This window comes from Petaurus breviceps, unplaced genomic scaffold (assembly GCF_028583685.1).
Source record: "Petaurus breviceps papuanus isolate PSGF00001 unplaced genomic scaffold, PetGlider_PUasm1.0 98, whole genome shotgun sequence".
NCBI lineage: Eukaryota > Metazoa > Chordata > Mammalia > Diprotodontia > Petauridae > Petaurus > Petaurus breviceps.
This window is the reverse complement of record NW_027187460.1, coordinates 45,067,334-45,089,596: the sequence shown is the minus strand read 5'-3', so window position 1 is coordinate 45,089,596 and position 22,263 is coordinate 45,067,334. Positions and strand designations below refer to the sequence as shown.

Below are 22,263 nucleotides of genomic sequence, written 5' to 3'. Positions count from 1 at the left end.
GACACCGTACATAACACAAGACAATCTCATCTCTAGGATCTCCACATCTTCTCTGGCTGGTCCCCCACACCTGGAATACTCTCCCACCTTTATCTGCCTACTGGTGTCCCTGTCTTCCCTTAATTCCCAAAACAAAATCCTATTTCCTATGGCAAGCCTTTCTCAGATCCTCTTAATTCTACTGCCTTCCCTCCCTTAGGTATTTCCTATTTTCCTTTATATAGCTTGATTGTACAAATTTGTTTTCTTGTGTCTCCCCTATTAGATTGTGAGTTCCTTGAGGGCAGGGTCTGTCTTTTGCCTCTTATTGTATTCCCAACTCTTATCCAATGCCCTCTTGTCATATGGTAGGAGCTTAATAAATGTTAAATGACAGATTTTTTTGTATACTCATAATATATATCAAAATGTTCTTTCAAATTATGGGCAATATTGTATATCTTTTCACAGTGTATACATGTCTCTTCCTTTATAGAGGCACTTATGCCCTTTTCATCATTCAATGCTTCTTTTGAAAAGGGCCTTAAAGAGATAGTGCAGCTACCCTTTTATCACTTAACTAGCGTATATTCTTGCCAATCTCTGACTGGTAATAAATATCTTTGAATGAATGACTCTAGCAAATCAATTTAAAGTTTTATTTTAAATCATTTTCATAGGTTATGTGGCAACAGTGATTTGCTCATTAGCACTTTGTTATCATTACCTTTGTAGTTCACCTTGAATCCAACTGATCCAACACTTTCATCTGTCTGAAGGTGCAGCCACATTTGGTTACTCATACTTACTATTAAATCTGGTACAAAGCTTCCTGTTAGCCTAGAAAAAGGAATAGAGAATGATAGAATAAGATTATCAGAGAAATTCCCTGTGTTTAAATTGCTATGGAAATAGGCATTTTATCCATTTCATTTTCTGAAAATGAAAGGTATTAGATTTAGTAACTGCACTAATATTAATGGGGAAATCACTGAAAAGTGAGAAAATTGAAAAGTAATAACACACCAGCAATTATTATCACACACATATTTATGTACACCAAGTAAGCATCTCTTTCTGTACAATCTGCAAATTTCATCCCTTTATGATAATTTTTTTTTTCATTTTTTAGGTTCATAGGAGGAGAGAGCTTAAACAATCTATTTAGATTAGAGAATAAACAGATAATGAATGCATGATTTCATTCATAGAATTGTCTAGATCATGGTGAAGTTAATGGACTTTCCCAGGGGCATAGAGCCAGTGTGTAACAGAGATCAGACTTGAATCCATGTCTTTATTGCTTCTATCCTCCATGCCAACTTCCATTAGAATTTGCTATGGAGGTATATTTAATGGATGGAAAAAAAACCCTTGATATTTTCTCATTTTCAATATTGTCATTGTCTCAAATGATATACATAAAGTCCCTGGAAAACTTTGAAGTACTATATAGACATCTATCATCTGCCTTCCCTTCCTTATCATCAATAATATCATGGCAAACGTTTCTTTGACCCTCTAATGTTAACCTTGGCAGGACTCCTAAAAATATTTGCAGCAAAGCAGTAAGAGTAGCTGAAAAGAGAGAAGAGAATAGAAAGTGAATGACTCAGTCTCACTAGTTTTAAAGTTGTATGAAGCCAATCAAAGGAGCCCCAGCAATGTGTTAAAGGATACAGTGCATCCCATGTTTAGCAAACTGGGTATGCTCAAAAGTCTTCTTAAAGGTATTTCCTTTTTAGGAGAACTGGGCATTGCCAGAGTTACATATGTATGGAAGGACTTAAGACAACAGTATGAGACCAAACAATATTCAACAATTGATATTTTACAGAAAGATCAGATGGTGATCTTTAAGAAACCTAGACTTATTAATTGATGTAAAATCTGTATGGAAATAACGAAAAAAAATCAATTATGCATTATACCCCACAGTTTGTAAACTTTAAACAACTAATAAATACCTAGGAAGACATATGGGGCAACAGTTATATATACTTCATATATATATATATATATATGTATATATATACTTCATAAATTAATGAAGTAAATTATTATATGACCCCAGAAAAATTCCTAAGAATTCATAAAGTAAACTGTACTTAAACCAGAACATCATCATAGACAAAATATTTACCAAGAATTACTTACATATAACCATGACCAATAAAAATTTAAAGAACAAAAGTGTTAATACTATAACCATATAAAATATTAATCCTCTCCAAACTACAAGGAATGAAAAGCTCTCAAAATACAGATGCCTCAAGGAAAAAATATCAAACAGAATGAGAGAAGAGAATGAAATATTTTTCATATCTGTTGTCCTTTCCATTACTGGAGCTGTTCCAAAGATACTTTCAAATGAGCCTACAGAGGATGAGCTTAAATTCTAATTCTTTACTCAACTATGAGGTTTATCTATCTGTATATAGATCATCAAACAGGAGATATAAAAGAATTGTAGAAAGATGACAACCCATCCCAGGTTTATTTTTACCTAAACTTCATGAAATATGAAACAATAATAATAATAATTAACAGCAACAACAATATTAACAAAACAACATTTAAAAAATGACAATACCATGTTTACCAAATGAGCAGATGACAAGCCCTTCTACTAAAAATGCAGATTTCAAAACATTCTTCAGAATTCAACTATTTACTGGAAACAAGTGATTATCAAAGACTGAATATTTTCCAGAGTCAACTGGAGATGATATCAGTCCCTAAAAACTTGAGACTAGAATGTTCATAAAATGTTGTCATGGAAATATTCATAATCTGTAAGGCATGTAGAACAAAAAAAATAAATATAGAGATCTGTTAAGATAATTAAAAATCATTTTTTGTATGAAGTATATATTAACCTGCTAATATTGTTTGCTGAGGGAGTCATTCCAAAGATGCTTTCAGTGAGCCTACAAAAGACAGGTTTCTATACCAATACTTTTATTCAATTACAAAAAAAAAAACCTTAGACTTAACCTCAGACACTTAACACAAAAACTAGTGGTGTGACCTTAGACAAGTCACTTAACCCCAACTGCCCCACCTTCCCTCTTCCAAAAAGCAAAAAAAACAAACAAACCCAAAAACACCCTTATGCAGTAACATTCAAGACATTAAATATGAAAGAATATCAGCAGGATAATGAATTATCTCAGGACAGGCTGTATCTGAACTCTAGTAAAACAATAAACTCTTAAGAAGAATGCAACTAACAATAACAACAGCTTTTTGTAGTACAAAGCACAGTACATATATTACCTTATTTTGATTCAACAGTCACTTGTTCAGTGCATACTAAGTTTCATGTCACTGTGCAAGGAACAATAAGATGAAAAAATAACAGGTTTCCTACTATCTATAAAGACTGAAATATACTTGAATATGTATAATATGACATAGATAATGACAGGGTAAAAGAATAGATAGTTGCACACACTAATACTGAATGAATGACAAAACATTCCAGGAAAATCTAAGGTGTGGAAGAACACCTTTAGCTAAGAAAAACAGGGAGGTGGCATTTGTGCTAGACCTTGAAGAATTTTCATAGCTGAATAGGAGTAGACAATGTATTTTAGGTATGAAGGACAGGATAGTGTGAGTAATATTCCCATTTTTTAGAAGAGGAAGCTAAATCTGAAAATATGGAGACTTTTAATGGCTAATTCACCACACTCCCTCCCCAACCTTACCATTTAGTGATTTCCTCAATCAATCAACAATTAATCAATAACACAGTATTTACTGTGTGCCTGGCACTGTGCTAAGCTTGATTTCCTGACAATAACCCTGATTCCTGAAATTACTTGCTACCTTTTTATATGATGAGAAGGGAATAAGCATTTAAATGGAGGCTGCTACATGTCAGGCACTAAGTGCTTTACTAATGTTATCTAATGTGATTCTTAAAACAACTCAGTGAGGGAGGTGCTATTGTTGTCCCTCGTTTATACTAAGAAAACTGAGGTAAGTATTCATTAAGTGACTTACCCAGGGTCATACAGCTAGTAAGTGTCTGAGGCTGTACTTGAAATCAGGTCTTTATGACTACAGATCTAGTGCTCTTTCAACTAACTGTGCAACACATACATAAACACACACACAACTTTATACATTTAATAGTTATCTATCTTTTGTATTCAAAGACTTGTGAGCTCATTGCTTTTGATACCAAAATCCTAAATAAATCCTAATAAACTGAGAAATTTGTCTGAGGTCCTAGTAAGTGATGATCTAGGTCTTCTGAATTTAAAGTCAAAGATCTTTCTACTAATTATTCTACTAAACCATTGCTGTATTTTAAAAATTAGATTATAAGCTAGGGACATTTTGTTACACTCTGTAGGAATAAGGAAAGGAAAATGGAATGGTTTGTCTAAGTAGTGCTTCTGCTCTGAAGGGGCCAGAATGGTGCTCAAAGAACAAGAAGTAGGAAGTTAATAGCATGGCGATTGCTCTAGGTGTGCCCCTGGGTTCTAGGTTTGGGGTTTTCAAGGTATGTAGCAGCAACCACACATGCTAGCATACCCAGGATGGCTGCTAGCTCAGGTTCTTAGATCTGCTTTACTAGGAAAGATAGCTGTTTAAGGGGTCAACAACAATTTTAATTACATTTACTAGTTCAGGGGAAAAATCAGTACCCTGAAGTTCAGAGAAAATACAAACAGAAATAAAGAAATAAAGACCAAGAGACAGTTGTCTGACTGCCTGAATCAAAGCAATATTGCTATATACTTTACATACATCCCTGAATTGAGAAAGCCTTTACATTTAAGCAGTCAGGTAACTCTGAACATACAGCCACTCAGAATCTCAACCAGGGAATCACAAGATCCTTCTCATAAGTGAGCCCCAAAGCAAAATACCAACTCAGAGTATATATATATATATATATATATATATATATATATATACACACACACTTCTCAGAGCTAGAAGGTATCACAACCCTTGTGACTTAGTGCCTAATTAGACATAAGCAAAAGGTATGAAAGCCTTCCTACAAGCAAGCCTCCCCTAAGCAAGTTTCCCTTAATGGGTTTCATGTGAGGTCTATTAATGGGCAGGGAAGATCTTATATACATTAACATTACAAGGTGCCTCAATAATTTCCCAGGTTCTGAGACTTAGATTGCATGAATCTAGGTCACCAGGGCAGTAAAGGAAGCAGAAACAATACATTGCCTAGTAATGAAGGCAGGAGTATCCAATGTAATATATTTTTTTTAGAAACCTGACTGAAGATGATAGATGGGGTACAGAATTAAAAAACAATTCACCTACTGTTCTACATTTCTTTAAAATTTTATCTTGCAACTTTTTTTCTTTCAATCTGCCAACTATTTAAAACTCCACCAACAGGTTAGATATGATAATTGCACACTATTACCCAGATATAAATTTGCTGAAAAAATATAGTCTAATGCAGTACAACATACCCAATTTTAATATGATAATTAATTTGCCATGGAATATTTTATTGTATTATCAGCTCATTAGTTTATGAATTATCATGAAAAATAGACTCAGTTGAAAGAAAAGATAGATTTATAGGACTAGTAGGAGAATGAACACAATCAAAAGCACAGAGAAAAAATTAAATACTGTTTTAAAAGGATTACTAGAATAAAATTTGTAAAATTAGAGTGCCAAAATAAATCTAAGTAGGAGTGTATGTATGTACATAAAGAATGGCAAACATTTACATAGTATTTTGTACTTCACAAATAAATTCTCAGAAGGTATTTATGATGTAAATGATGCAAGTATTATTTTCTCACTTTTATAGGTATGTGAGAAATAAATATTTCTCTCATTTTTTAATATCTAATTATTATATTAGAACCAATGTTTTCCCCCCTGTTTCTACTTCCTCATCCAGAAACCAGTATGGGAAATTTCTCTTAAAGATTTACCCAGTCAAAGATCTAATAGGATAGTAAAATAAATCCTAAGGTTAGGGTAATGGGTGTATTCCTACTCATTGTGTTTACTCACATAGGTCCTAGGAAAATGTTGATTCTCCCTATTATCAAGACAGGTGTAATGGAAATGCAGATTTGGAAGATCTTCCCTGCGCCTAGGCTAAAGTGCACCTGAAGCCTGGGGTGGGAGGCTTGTTTTTCAGTAGATACTTCTTGATTGGCCAGTGAGTCAATAAGGTTGTTACATTCTCTGAGCCAGGAGAAGGCTATATAAGCCCTGATGTGTAGCTTTGTTTTGGGGGCTCACTTTGAGAAGTGTTCTGTGATTTGATCTGTATTCTGGGAAGCCGTTGTCCAGGCCCCCCCCCCCCCCGGCTTTGAAAAATCCAGATGTGGAAACCCAGATGTTGACTGGGTATGGATGTAATGGTTGGACAGTTTGGAAATCTGTCTACTTGATCTGTTTCTGTCTTGATAATTCTGCCTGTATACTTTGAGGTTCGGGGTGCTGACCTTTTCTCCTCAACAAGGTAAACAATATATGTCTGACTGATTAAAGTAAGCTTGTTAACCCATTTTGAGTTGCTTTCCTTTAACAAAGCAGATCCAAGAACCTGGGTGAGCAGCAAACCCTGAGGACGCTTGGGGTGCTTGCTGCTACAACAGGTGATATGGAAATTGATGTCTCTTTGACTAAGGTTTGAGTGACTTGAATCACATACCCCAAGATAGTCCATATCCCATCTGATTAACCAATCAGAGGTGATTAGGCATCCCTTAGGAATAACACCTCTTCTTTGATGGGCATATAAACTGTGATCCCACTGTCCTTGGTCTAAGGGAGACAGCCAAAATGGTCATCCTTTTATTAATAACCTGTTGGTCTTATTAATAAAATGATTAAATTACCCAGAAACTATGTGTCTCAAATCTTTTTAAATGTCATAACTGATGAAATAAGGCTCATGAAGCATAAGTAATTTTACAGGGTTACCTCATAGTAAATGAAATTAACATCCAGAGCTTCTGAGTTCAAGTCTAAAGGTAAGCTCCATAAGGGCAAGAATCACATTTCTCCCTGTTCTACAGTGTTATACATATAGTAGATACATTATAAATATTTGTTGTATTAAATTGAATTATATTAAGCTATGTTTTAACTTCCAGTTGTTCCTTCTTGTTCTAACATTTTCCTCCATACTAGAATAGATTGGTTTTCTCCATTCATAAGCAAGTGCCTAAGGTATGATGATTTCTGGTGAGCAGAGGAGGTTCTTATAAGTATTCAAGGATATCAAGAGCCTGGGAAAAGTCTGCAAGAGATATCATGTCTACAAATATTTGATTCAGACTGTGAAATGTGTTTGGGATCCATCACAAAAATGTGGGAAACAGATCCCTAGGTCCTTCGTTGGCCATGGTACTAAGGGATGAATCATGGGATATATGCCATTCCCACAGTCAATCCAACAAAACATTTGACTGCCTTATTAAAATATGTAGGCCATTACACTGATGTGTAAAATAACTTGAGTATAGTTTTCTACTACACTACTCTAAAAGATATTGTTTGGTTCACTAGAGACTATTGGATTCAATGTCAGAAGACTTGGGTTCTACAACTTATTACCTACATGATGAAGATCAAGAAACTACTGTGCCATTCAGTTTCTTCATATTGAAATGGTATTGGTTCAGATGATCACTAAATGTCATTTTCAGTTCTAAATCTATGCTCCTATGAATTGTCCAAACCTCCTTTTAATAGCTTAATATACATCAATCATCCATTAATTTTTCTAAAAACCTTTTAATACATGTATGTTTTCAGTCTGAATAACCTCTTAAGTTCTTTATTCCCTTGTATTCCTCCTGGTTAGGCCTACATCACTAAGAAAAAAGAATAGAAACTTTCAGAAAATATGCTCAGAATCCTTCCTCATATATAAATTCTTGTGACAGACAGAATGGATTGGGGGTGGGGAGGGTAGAGTTTGTGAGGAGGGGAAAAATTGCCAAAAGAAGGACAACAACATCTATTAAATATCTATTAGGCCCAATGCCTGGTTTTCTTGATTTTTATACTGACACATATTCGTCCCTAGATATATGGACAGCTCTACTAGACAGCACAACTACAACCCATTATTCTACTCTGTTAATTATTTTAGTTATGCAAATATGTGGCCTTTTGCTTGATCATGGAATATTGTATTCAGTATTCTTTTTTTTATAATTTAACATCATCAAGAATGATTTATACATGTCATTCTATGGTGTATATACAATTAACTAAGGATGCTGCAAGGAAGAAATTAGAACAATTAAATGAAACAAAACACTAAAATATCGTATATAATGTGGGATTTCAGTAAACAAATCAAAACATTGTAAGAATAAAAGACAGTTTTCAAAATGAATTTGTATATACACTGGAAAGGGCTACATAAATGTATAGTTCAATTGGTTAATTAAATATTCAATAATGTTGGCATGTAATTTCACTATAGGACTCAAGAGTCAAACTCAATTAGCTCATCAGGCTCTGTCTAATCTGTATATTTGTTTCTATATATGTCTGAAGAAAAAAAAAACCCTTATATACTTGTATTTACTTGTAATAGTAATGGAATTTAAAGATCCCCCTGTATTGGCTTGGTATTTGGATTGATTGTGTTAAAAACACAGAGCTTGTGAATCCCACTTGTGGGAAGGACTTGTTGATGTGAAAAGAAGGTGCTGAACTGGGAGGAGCTGGTGACATAAATTTAGAGAGACACAAGCAAAGAGAGAGGCAGAAGAACTTTTTGGAAGCAGCATCTTGGAGGCAGAGAGAGACAGAGAGGATTGCTGAGGGCCAGTTTGAATTGCCCAGGACTTTTTAGAGCTGCCACCCCAAGCTGCCAAGGACTGAGGAGACATGGCTGTTATGCTGGTACTTTGTCTGTCTGTTTTGATGTTGTTTTGCCAGATTTGTTCACTGGTGAAAGACAGTGCTGTTGTTGCAGAGGTCCTGGAACCTTGCTGTTGGTTCAGAAGCCCTGAAGAAGGATTTTCTTGTTGTATGTTTACAGAAATCCTGGAAGGGGGTTTTGTTAATGTTTTCAGGGGTTCTAGGACTGTTCTGCAGACAGAGAATGAATTAATGAAGACACTGGCAATGTATCTTGTGGCCTTGCTAAGCTTTGTCTCCCCAGGAACAAAGATTGCTGAGAATTTGCCTTGGGTCAAGATGAAGAAAAGACCTCTCTTTGGGTATTAAATGCTGTGCTTAAGCTTGTTGTAACTCTGGGGTAGACTCAATTGTGATCCAAGGGTGGGGAACTTTTGACTTTTTTGTGCTCTGTGATTGACCAAATGAATGTACTTTACTTATGATTGGAAACTAATCTCCATTTGAGAAGAGGGGCTTTGTGGTTGACTAAATGAATGTACAGCCTAGGGGTGGATTAGTACTTACAAGAGGGTCTTTGGGATTGAGTAAATGAATTACAATGTCCAGGGGTGGAGTAGTACTTGGAGATTATTGAATTATACTTGGTGAATGCTGTATTTTGAATTAGGTTATATTTTGATTTTCTCTGTTCTTAATTTTTCACTGAATAAAATGGAGAGCACCTATGCTGGTATTTTGAACCTTGGGAAGTTGCCTTTGCTTGGCATTACATCTCCATGGTCTTTAGAGGGCAATTACCATTCATATTTTCTACTTCTTTGTGCTCCTATTAGTATCTTACACATATATTAGTTCATGGAAATAACTCTCTCTAAATATCTATTAAGTCAGTATCTTATTTAAGCCTTCTACTAGTTCTCTAACCCCAATACCTTCTTCTATAACCTTTTAATACTTTAGGGCAATGGCTATCATAATTATGGGACTCTGCAACCCCATTTTCAAATACCATTAACTATAAGAGCTCTGATGATGAGGTATAGGCTCTGGGAACCCCCTTGAGCTCCCCTTGAATCTTCCCACATAAGACATTCACCTGAGGCCATAGGCCTTTCATTGTGGCTCTGCCCAAATCCTTAGCCCTCCTTTCTCCAGCAATTTCCCATCATTGATCCTCCCAAAATATCTATACCCAAATCTACTGTTACACCCTTGAACATGCCTAGCCCACCACTGTCTGTCATCTCCAGGTAGCCTCCAGCAACTTCCCATCCTTAAATCACTCATTTACTAGAGTCTGACCTCTCATTGACTCCTCCTGAAGACCCTCCCCAAACTCATTACTGGAGTCTGACCTCATCTGATTTCTCCTGAAGACCCTCCCCAAACTCCTCTTCTAGACCACCCCTAGATTCCTCCCACAACCTTTCTGTATATGAGACCCCATCTTGCCTCCATGAGAAGAGGAAGGCCAGAGAATGATTTAGTGCAGACTTACTCTGTGTCAGATGATTCTGGCCCACTTGCCCAATGCAAGCATCACAGATACTGTGGCTCCTTAAGAATCTACCCATTATGGCAAACTTTTAATAAACTTTGCTTTTCTTTGGCTGAGAGAAGACTTGAGTTGAATTCATTTGGCAGGACCTGGCATGTTGGTATTTTGGGGTCTCAAGCACCTCTAATCCCTAACCCAGACCTCATCATTTTATGATGACCTCTTCATTTTTATGGTTCCCTGATCAGGAAACACTGTTAATCTAAAGCTCTTCTCCAGCCATGACTGGAAGGTAGCTAAGCCTCTCTCTCTCCCTATTCCCTTCTTGCTATCTGAGGTGTTTTTTTTTGGGGGGGGAGGGTGTCCAGTTTGGTTATGTTGGAGGACATGGACCTAGACACAGCTTGTGAAAAATGGAGGACAAGGACAGACATCCCATCCGGAAGTATAAGGCAGATTCTTTCAATTCTTTCAGTGCTAGGGAGCTGGGAAAACTTCAGGTACTTTTTTGTGGGGTTTTTTTTTGTCTTGTTTTGTTTTGTTTGTTTTTTTGAGGCTTACTCCCAAGCCTGCCTTTATGGAGGAAGGGACTTCTAGGCCCTATACCTGTATTGGGTTGATCTTTTTTTAGCTCCCCAAAGTTTGCCTTTTGGTTGTCTTTTACTCCATTGGTAAAAATTTATTTTCTCTAAAGAAGTTGAAAAGAAAAGTTGGTGTTTTTTTGCAACACTGTTTGGCCTCAGTATCACCTAGAGGACCACAAATCTTGGCCTGTTTTTTGGACTTTAAAAGATAATACTCTCTTGCTGTTAGAATTACACTGTCGAAGAGAAGGAAATGAATAGAAGTTGCCTACTTAAAGGTCTTAGTTGAACTTTCTTGGAACATGGTTCTTAGAAAAGATTTGAGATGCTTGAAGCTAGAGCCTCTCCACAAAGGGGCAAGAGGGACCAATTAAATGACCCCCTTCCTATGGCCCCCAGGGCTTTGGCCCTAGCCCCTCTTCCCTCAGGGACTCCTGCTCAGGTCTCAACCACCAATCTTGCTGAGGTGCCTCCCTCTGTGGCCCCTCCCACTGAGGCAACACCCACTCAGGCCTTAGGCCCTACTCGCACAGCAGTCTTAAGGGTATTTCCTCTTCTGACCCCTTCCCCTCCTCAAGTGTAAGCTGACCTTCCGCCTTGACAGCCAGATCCCCCAGTCTTGCAGTCTGATCCTCCAGGTAAGCACCCCCTAGTAACTCCCTCACAAGAAGTGGAATTTCCATGATGAGGTACAGGGTTAGGGATTAGAGGTGCTTGAGACCCCAAAATACCAACATGCCAGGTCCTGCCAAATGAATTCAACTCAAATCTTCTCTCAGCCAAAGAAAAGCAAAGTTTATTAAAAGTTCGCCATAATGGGTAGACTCTTAAGGAGCCACAGTATCTGTGATGCTTGCATTGGGCAAATGGGCCAGAATCATCAGACACAGAGTGAGTCTGCACTAAATCATTCTCTGGCCTTCCTCCTCTCATGGAGGCAAGATGGGGTCTCATATACAGAAAGGTTGTGAGAGGAATCTAGGGGTGGTCTAGAAGAGGAGTTTGGGGAGGGTCTTCAGGAGGAGTCAATGAGAGTTCAGACTCCAGTAAATGAGTGATTTAAGGGTAGGAAGTTGCTGGAGATGACAGTGGTGGGCTAGGCATGTTCAAGGGTGTAACAGTTGATTTGGGTATAGATATTTTGGGAGGATCAATGGTGGGAAATTGCTAGAGAAAGGAGGGCTAAAGATTTGGGCAGAGCCACAATGAAAGGCTTATGGCCTCAGGCGAATGCCTTATGTGAGAAGATTCAAGGAGAGCTCAAGGGGGTTCCCAGAGTCTGTACCTCAGCGGTATGATTACCATATTCTCCATGGAATCTAACATAATTATAATTAGAAATCTTGAAGAGCTGAAGGTTGCCAATACTCAGAAAGAATACCATGCTCTTATACTCTAATAAAGATTCTTGGAATCCTTTAGATTCTGAGCATTTGTGTTTGGAAGGCATTACTTCCATAAGTAGATATATCCATAGCTTCTTGAACAATAATTATTCCTGTGATATTGGTATTGTTTGTCACAATTTATGCAAATTTTATGCTTTATCTTCTTGGTGAAGTTCTCCAAGCAATTGATTCTATTGTGTACACAACAAGGTTTCAAAAATTGATGAAATTATCAACAGCACTCCTGCCAACGAAATAACAACTCATTCATGCTTTCTTGTCCTGTGTAACTTTTATCTATATCCTACCATAAATTCTCCACATGAGAGTTTGTCCAACATATCAAAGGCCTTCCTCTAGGTCTCCTACCATCATGTGAGTACTATAGTTTGAGAGTTATTTATTCACTTATCTTTCTTGCTACGTGCTTAACCAATACTCTTACTCTTTATCTCTTAAATTACATTTTTATACTGTTGTACAAATCATTGCAACTAATATCCTATAGCCTCTTGAAAGTCACAATCATTCCTTTCTCTGCTGTACCAAGGTGGCCTCCAATTCTGACACTTCAAAGATCATGATGTTCTCATTCCTAGGCATTTAGTATTAGTAAAAGTGTAAAATGGCTTTAAAATGACTTTTTGTTTCATAAGGAAACTTGGAGTACTAAAAGGACTGCACAATTTCCAAAATTAAATCCAGTTTACTCTCATCCTCCTATTCAACTCTGGGTCTGCCTCATTGTCCATTTGTAATTGATATCTAACATCTCGATTCTGAGTTCTCAACAAAAACGTCAAAGTTAAGCCCAGTCTCTATCATACCAGCATAACTCATTAAAATATGAAAGATTCATTGAAATGACTTTTTCTGTTTTATAGAGAATCAGGGTAGCCAGAAAGACATCATTGTGACTGCTTTCCCCATTGCATTCTGAATTCAATGTTATTTTTTCTCCAAGTTGCATAAATGCAAATCACTTTGCATAAGATATTACTGTCATTACTTGAACTTTCCCAGTACCCAGGATATTGCAAAGAACGCATAATCATTATGACCTGAGCCATGATGGGGTTCCAGAAGCACTTAGAGCTGCTTTAGCGCAATAGTAGCTCATCAAAACTACCTCCAGTTGAGATCCTTCCAGAAACAGAGAAGAGTCAGATCTCATGATAATTATACCTGTCAGCTAAAGTGTCTTTTGTCCCTAAGGCAGTAAAATTGATAGCCAATAGTTTGAAGTCCCTTAGAGCTACATGCTTGGAAGAGTAGCACATGGTGATGTCTGAATGAGTGCCCTTCCTGCTAGGCTGACTCATTAGATACCTCTTGGGATGTGTTTCCTCCATAACTTTGAGTTACATTCTGACCTCTTTAAAATACAGGAAAGAGTCCTTGACATTGATCTATGTAAAAATACATTACTTAATGTTTTAAAGACACTGAGAAAATTCTGATTGTTCTGCCTTTTGATCATTGGCCTTGCTGAGGGATGGAGTTCTTGTACCTCAACCCAGACTTTCTGGAATGTTTAGGAGAGAGATAAGCTGATAAAAATTAATGAATATATTGCTTTAAGATCAAACTAAGTAATTAAAAACCCATTCCTATCATTTGTGCTAAAATCTAAAAAGCTCATACCTACTTATGTTTGTGTTCCTGTCAAGTATTAATAGATTGATTTATATAAACTAGTTAAGAGAGACAAACTCTAAGGGACCTACTTACAACTCAAAAGTTCCATTGCCTTGGAATTTTTCTTTTGTATTTTAAAAAGAGACTTTGTAGAAATTCAGGAAATTTTGATTTTCTAAAAGATAAGACCTAAAAGACTAGGGATTGGGTCTGCTTCTCTGGTAACTATACAAGGTAACCAGATAAATCTTGGAGTATTTGGAACTTGGGAAAATAAATTCCTTATAATAAACATAGCAGTTGCTATTTCATCACTACCATGTCTATACCTTTCTTCATAGAAGGAAGAGTCTTAGTCATAGAGTCTTAGGATTTTATTAACCCCTGGGTCTCAGGATCTATTGGCAACCAAGTACAATAATAATTTGTACTTCTGTAGATTTTAATATAAATAATAATTGCCCCTCTTGGGGATTATAATGGCAGCATTGTGCAGTCATCTCTGTAAGACAGCTTAAAAATATATAAATCAAGTCAGCAAAACTGGTTGTTTTGTGAAGGAAAAGGACAAACCATAAAACTGGTTCTCCCATCATAATATGGAATCCTAATAACTCCTTTCAGACTAAATTTCAAATCTGTAATATCCCAAACTCTAGACAAACTACCTCATAAGGCATATCACCTCCTATCTCCTTATTCTCTATCTAAAGAGAATCCTTACCCTTTCTTGATTATTTTCTGAGTTGCTGTTGTTATGTTGTCCTCCCTCATCCAACCAGGAATCACCTTGACCTTAGTTTAACTTGTTAAAATCCTAACAAATATTCAAAGCTCAATTTAAAATTCCTCTATATGGCAGCTAGGTGGCATAATGGATAGAATACTGCAGTTGGAGTCAGGAAAACCTGAATTCAAATCTGGACTAAGATACTTACTAGCTATATGACCCTAGGCAAGTCACTTAACTTCCACTGTCTCAGTTTCCCCATCTATAAAATGAGGTAAAAAATAACTGCACATACCTCTAAGAGCTATTGTAAGGATGAAATGAGGTAAGATTTATAAAGCACTTTGCAAATCTTAAAGTGCTACGTGTTATGCATTTATGGTACTATATATCCCTTATACCACTTGTAACATTTTACATTGCATTCCAGTTATCTATCTCTATATTTTATATAAATATTAGATTGTGAGTACCTTTAGGACAGGAGTACTGTTTGTTAATCTTTGTATCTCCTCTATCAAATAGGTGAGTTTCTTACACATCAAAGAATCGATCATAGGGGCAGCTAGGTGGTACAGTGAATAGAGCACTGGCCCTGGAGTCATAAGGACCTGAGTTCAAATCCAGCCTCAGACACTTAACACTTACTGTTACAGTAAGTAATCTTGGGCAAGTCACTTAACCCAAATTGCCCTCCAAGAAAAAGGCAAAAAAAAAAAAAAGAAAAAGAATCAATCATAGGAACATGATTTAGATATGGAAGGGTTCTTAGAGATATTATAACTGAACAGATGAAAAAACTGAAGGCCAGAGAGGTAAAATGATTTGTCCAAGATTAACAGATAGTAAGTAGTAGATTTGGCAGTGAACACAGGTCTTCTCACTCCAAATTCTATTTCATTCTACTTCATGTAGCTTACTAAGTTTGTGGAATTGAATTCTATCTTGGCCAACATTTCTGAGCATATGATATAAAACAACACTAATTTTTCTGAACAAATCTAAATTTCAAATGTTGGAAGCATATTTGGGCATTTAAATCAGCATGTGTTACATTTTTGTAGAGGTATGTTCATATAGAATGTCATCCTGAAAATTGGCATGTACTTATAAAACATACAATGGTGTCTCTAATAACTACCCATAGAAGGAACTGTAGTGCCAATGCAATATTCACAGTGCCAACAGCAAGTATGAATATGCCAGGATAGTTCTCAATCGCAAAATATAACAGACTCTCCATACAGAACACTGAAGCAAAACATTTATTAGGACACCAGAAAGCCAAATCCCAACACCAGGAAACCAAATCCATCATAACAACAAAGAAGTTAATACACCATAGCACAGCAGGGAGTCACACCATCCTTTAACCTTCCCACAACCCCCACAACCAAACACTCACAAGTATAGCTATTACCTTGGGTGCGTCCTCTCCTCCATTCAGGTCTAACTGCTCTTCTAAAGGAGAGCCCAAACACTGTAACACAGAAACTTTCTCATGCAAATCAGCTAACTTTATTTTCATATGAGCTTTTTCTTGTAGTAACTTGTCTCTTCTTTTACATATATGATCTTCCCTGTCCCTTAATAAGACTAAGGGAATTTGGAGATCTTTCCTGCTTTGAAGATCTTCCCTGCCTCCTAATAGACTGAATATAATCACATGGAGCCTGTGGTGAGAGGAGTCTGCTGAAGGGTAGAGCACAAGAAGCTGGGAGTCAGAGTAGCTAGACAGTGGGAGAGAGGGGATGCACAGGCAATGAGACAGTTAGGCCTGTCAGTGTTTGTTTTTCCACTGCTGTGGCAGCTAGACCTATGAGTGTTTGTGGGAAGGTTAAAGGATGGTGTGGCTGCCTACTGTGCTATGGTATATTGACTTCTTTGTTGCTGTGATGGATTTGGTTTCCTGGTGCTGGATGGGATTTGTCTTTCTGGTGTCTGAATAAGTGTTTTGCTTCTGTCTTCTATATGGAGAGTCCATTATATGTTGCCATTGAGAATTATGCTGGCTTATTTATAGTCGCCGTTGGTGCTGTCAATATTGTGTTGGCACTATAGGAACATAAGGTCTTTTTTTTTCATTCCTTCTTCTCTTTCATAGCTTGTACAAGTCATTTTTTAAAACCTATTAATCTGGGTTTCTCATCCGTGAAGGGGGAGAATTCTTGTGACACAGATGGTATATGTATCCCATCTGCCAGCTGTGCTAAGGATAAAATGAGGAAATGTATATAAAAGCCTTTGTCAATTATAAATCATTGGATAATTGAATGATGAGTATAAAGTATCTTAGAGATCCTTAAGGCTTATCCCTTCATTTTATAGATGGAGAAATTGAGGCTGAAAGAGGTTAAATGATTTGCTCAAGGTCTCACAAATAGCAAGACACAGAGTCAGGATGATCTGTTAATTTCTTTTTCTGAAATTGAGTAATTTATTTTATTTCCTTTTTGGTTAATCTGAACAATTTATTTTTTGCAAATATTCATCAATTTCACTTAGATTGTCAGATTTATTGGTGTACAGTTGACCAAAATAGCTCCTAATTATAATTTTAATTTTCTCTTCATTGGTGGTGAATTCACCTTTTTTAATTTTTATGCTAGTAATTTGGTTTTCTTCTTTCTTTTTGTAAATCAAATTAACCAGAGGTTTATCTATCCTATTGGTTTTTTTCATAAAACAAACTCTTTTTTTTATTATTAATTTGATAGTTTTTTAATTGCAATTTTATTAATCTCCACTTTGGTTTTCAGAATTTCTAATTTGGTATTTAATAGAGGATTTAATTGGTTCTTTTTATAGCTTTGTTAGTCACATATACAATTCATTTATCTCTTCTTTCTCTTTTTTACTCATGTAAGCATTTAGAGCATAAACTTCCCCTAAAAACCATTCTTACTTCATCGCATAATTCTTGCATGTTTTTCATTATTTTCATTTTCATGGATGAAGTTATTGATTGCTTCTATGATTTGTTGTTTGATCCATTCACTCTTTAGGATAGATTATTTAGTTTTCTATTAATTTTTAATCTATCTTCCCATGGCCCTTTATTACATGTAATTTTTATTGCATCATGACTTGAAAAGGATGTATATTGTATTTCTGCCTTTTTGCATTGGATTGTGAAGTTTTTTACCCTAATACGTGGTCATTTTTTGTGTAGGTGCCATATACTGCTGAGAAAAATGTATATTTCTTTCTTTCCCCATTGAATTTTCTCCAGAGGTCAACCATATCTAATTTTTCTAAAATTCTATTCACTTTCTTATCTTCTTTCTTGTTCATTTTGTGGTTATATTTATCTGGTTCTGAAAGGAGGAGTTTGAGGTGCCATAGTAGTAAAGTTTTACTGTCTATTTCTTCCTGTAACTCATTTAACTTTTCCTCTAAGACTTTGAATGCTATACCACTTGGTGTATATGTGCTTAGTATTGATATTACTTCATTGTTTATGCTACATTTTAGGTAGATGTAGTTTCCTTTCTTATTTCTTTTGATTAGATCTATTTTTGCTGTTACTTTGTCTGAAATCAGGATTGCTACCTTTGTTTTTTTTTTCTTTGCTTTTTTTTTTTTTTACTTCAGCTGAAGCATAATATATTCTACTCTGGCCTTTTAACTTTACTGTGTGCATCTCTCTGCTTCAAATGTGTTTCTTGTAAACAACATATTGTAGGATTCTGTTTTTTAATCTGCTTTGCTATTGGCTTCTATTTTATGGGAGAATCCATCCCATTCACATTAACAGTTATGATTACTGTGTATTTCCCTCCTTATTTTTCACTTTTTGTACTTTTCTATCTCCTTTTACCCTGTACCTCCTCACCAGAATTTTGCTTCTGACCACCAACTCCCTCAATCTGCCCTTCTAATCAGTCCCTCCCTTTTCCTTCCTCTTTCCCCTCTTACTTGAGCCCTCCCTTCTGTCCTCCCTTCTATCAGCCCTCCCCCTTTCAGTTTTCTTTCCTCTTTCCCTTCCTACTACCTTATAGGGTAAGATACATTTCTATACCCAATGGAGTATGTGTTATGACATCTTTCAGTGACATCTGATGAGAGTAAGGTTTAAACAATGCTAACCCACTTCTTTCCCTCCACTGTAATAGATATTTTGTACCTTTTCATGTAATCTAATTTACTCTTTCCTACCTCCCTCTTTTCTCTTCTCCCAGTACAATCCTTTTTTTCCACCCCTTATTTTTTTTAAATTTCATAACATCAAAGTCAACTGATACCTGCACTCTCTGTCTTAGTATACTCCTTTTAACCATCCTAATACAGATATAGTTCTCAAGAGTTACAAGTATCATCTTCCTGTGTAGGGAAAACAGTTTAAATCTTGTTGAATATTTTTTTTTCTTTCCTGTTTACCTTTTTATGTTTCTTTTCAGTCTTGTATTTGAAGATAAAATTTTTTGTTCAACCCTGACCTTTTCATCACAGAAGTGTGAAAGTCCCCTATTTAATTGAATGTCCATATTTAGTTTTGCTAAATAGGTATTCTTGGTTTTAATCCAAGCTCCTTTTCCTTCCAGAATATCATATTCCAAGCCCTCTGATTCTTTATGTAATTACTGTTAAATCCTGTGTATTCCTGACTGTTGCTCCTTGATATCTAAATCATTTATTTCTGGCTGCTTATAGGATTTTCTCCTAGATCTAATAATTTAACTACAATATTCCTTAAGTTTTTGTTTTGGGATCTCTTTCAGGAGGTTGAAAGTATTGAAAGCATTGAAAGATACTGTTCAGTCATTTTTTTTATCATGGCCTTTAGGTAGTTCAATAATTCTCAAATTATCTTTCCTTGTATCTATTTTCCAGATTAGTCATTTTTCCAATGAGGTATTTTACATTTTCTTCTATTTTTCCATTAAAAAATATTTTTGTTGGACTCATTCTCATAGAATCATTAGCTTCCACTTTCCCAATCATAATTTTTTTTAAAGAAATTGGGGTTAAGTAAATTGCTCAAGGTTACATGGCCAGTTATTTTTGTGTGGGTGCCAAGTATTTGAGGCCGGAACCCCAGGTCTCCCGACTCTGGGGCTGGCACTCTTACTCACTGTGCCACCTGGTCGCCCCCCCCCCCCCAGTTATAATTTTTAAGGAATTATTTTCTTCAGTTGACTTTTGTACCTCCTTTTCCATTTGGTCAATTCTACTTTTAAAGGAGTTGTTTTCTTTAATTGATATTTTTTTCCCCATTTCTCCAATTCTATCTTTTAAGGAGTTGTTTTCTTCAATCAATTTTTGGGCTTCCTTTTCCAAGTTGTTGACTCCTTTTTTATAATTCTTCATAACTTTCATTTCAGTTCCCAGTTTTTCTTCTACATCTCTTACTTGACTTTTAAGATCCTTTATGAGCCCTTCCAGAGGACTTTTTGAACTAGAGAACAATTCATATTCTTCTTTGCAGCTTCACATGTAGGCTTGACATTGCTGTCCTCTTCTGAATTTGCATTTTGATCTTCTCTGTTGTCATAGTAGCTTTCTATTGACAGGGCTCTCTTCTGTTTTTTTGCTCCTTTTCCCAGACTATTTTGTGACTTTTAAAGTTGAACTCTGTTTCTGTGGCACAAGGGGCACTATCCAAAGCCTTTATATTGGGGGCCTGGGGCCTGGTTGTTGGCTTTTTATGCCAGGGTCTCTGGTCCTTGAAGTTTGCCTGCTGCTCTGGGGGTGGCCCAGACTAATTGCACCTGTTGTGCCAGAGTTCCAAGGCTCACAATTTACCTTCTACACTGATGTTGAAGGCCTCACTACTGGCCTGCTGAGCCTGGATCAAAGGGCCTTTGTTGTTAATCTGTGCTGTGGCTAAAAGCCTCCCATTGGCTTTGCTGAACAGCTTTTCTGTGCTGGGCTGCACTCCCCTTTTACCTAAGTGAGAGAGACCTTTCCTTAAGTCCTTCTAAGTTATCTTAAGGTAGAAAATTGTTTCACTTCATCTTTTTGTGGGTTCTGACACATCAGAATCCATTTAGAGGCTTGATTTAGTATTGTTTCTGAGGAAAACTGGGGAGAACTCAGGCAACTTCCTGGTCTCTCTCTGTCATATCCTATCTACCATCACTAAATGTTAGCAGCACTTTGGAATCAGAAGTATGAGTTATCTCAGTCACATTTGTCCCTGGACCCATTTACCTAGATGTATGCCTTCAATGTGTATGCCCTAGCTTCATGAGCTCTAGATTAGTACCCTTTCATACATGTTTCATAGTTACATGTTGCCAATATGTGTAATATATATGTATTTCCTGGTCAAACACTTGTTTTCTGCATTCATGCTTTCTCCAGTGGAGACATGATAATGTTTTGGAGAAGACACCTATTTGCATGGTTTTTTTCTTATTACTTTATTTGCTATGATACCTGAATAACTATCTTTAGTTTTAAAGTAATGTGCCATCTATGAGTCAGCTAGGTGGCATAGTGGAGAAAGAGTTAAAATCTGGCCTCACACACTTAGTAGCTATGTGACCTTGGGCATGTCACTGAGCCTTGTTTGCCTCAGTTTCCTCATCTCTAAAATGAGCTGGACAAGGAAATGGCAAACCATTCCAATATTTTTGCCAAGTAAACCCCAAAATGGGGTTATGAAGAATTAGACATGACTGAACAACAACAACAATGTGCCATCTGTATGGTTATTAAAACAATATACCTATGGAGATTATGCTCCATGGTTTCTGAAGTGAGTGATCCACAGAGTGTCTTGAAAATGGGAAAGCTTTTCTAGGGTAACATATATAGAAAGAGTGCCCCAAATGCTACATTGTTGTCATCATTCTTTATTATGTGAGATTTGCTTTTTATCCTACAAGTTCCAATGATAAATCCAGCGGTAATAAAGAGAGTAGAGGAACACAATATAGAAAAACAACTAGATAAGATGCCATATGCTACAATGAAGTTTTGACACCACCCCAACATGAAATGAGGTATTCTTACAGCTTGTTTTCCTTCATATACAAAAAATATAGGAGGAGAAAAGGTACTGGGATTTAAAAAGTAAAAAGATGATACTTCTATTAGAATCGCTGATACAGTTCTCAGAATAAACATCCACTTGAATAGACACTTACATATGAAAATGAGATAAAAAAAATCTCCGTAAGGTGGGGGGAGAGGGAATTAAGGTATTTTGATAGCTTCAAGTCAGTGTCAATACATAAATGCAAAACCAAATCAGTAGCTAATTATTGAATTTCCATTCGGCTCTGCTCCACTGATACTATTTTTCCCCACCCCTGTGGAGCTGCTGAGAGTGAGAAAGGTTCTTTTTTTTTTCCCCCAGGACTGGACTTGTATTCTATAAGGAACTCCATGGGGGTGTGCAGGACCTGAGAATAGTACTAAAAGAAATGAATAAGACTTTGGATTGTAAACATGTAACATAATTAAAGCTGCATGGAGCAACTCTGCATTTTCAGAACAGTGACCTTAAATTCACAACTTTAATGTGGCATTACTTTCACTCTTCATATTTGATTATGGCACTTAGGGGAAGCAAACACTCCCTAAGATGTCAAGATTTGATGACATTTCTATGACCACACACATTAGGTTCCTCATAATTCTGCTCAAAGAATTTCT

General features: G+C 36.4%; 1 protein-coding gene across 1 annotated transcript in view; it reads right to left on the bottom strand.

Moving 5' to 3' along the window:
- Window positions 1-22,263, bottom strand: part of CSMD3 (CUB and Sushi multiple domains 3) — a 795,885-nt gene that overhangs the window by 695,730 nt on the left and 77,892 nt on the right. Inside the window, exon 5 of the mRNA XM_069081309.1 lies at window positions 707-819. Within this exon, the coding sequence (XP_068937410.1) occupies window positions 707-819 (113 nt within the window). The remainder of the gene's footprint in view (window positions 1-706; window positions 820-22,263) is intronic.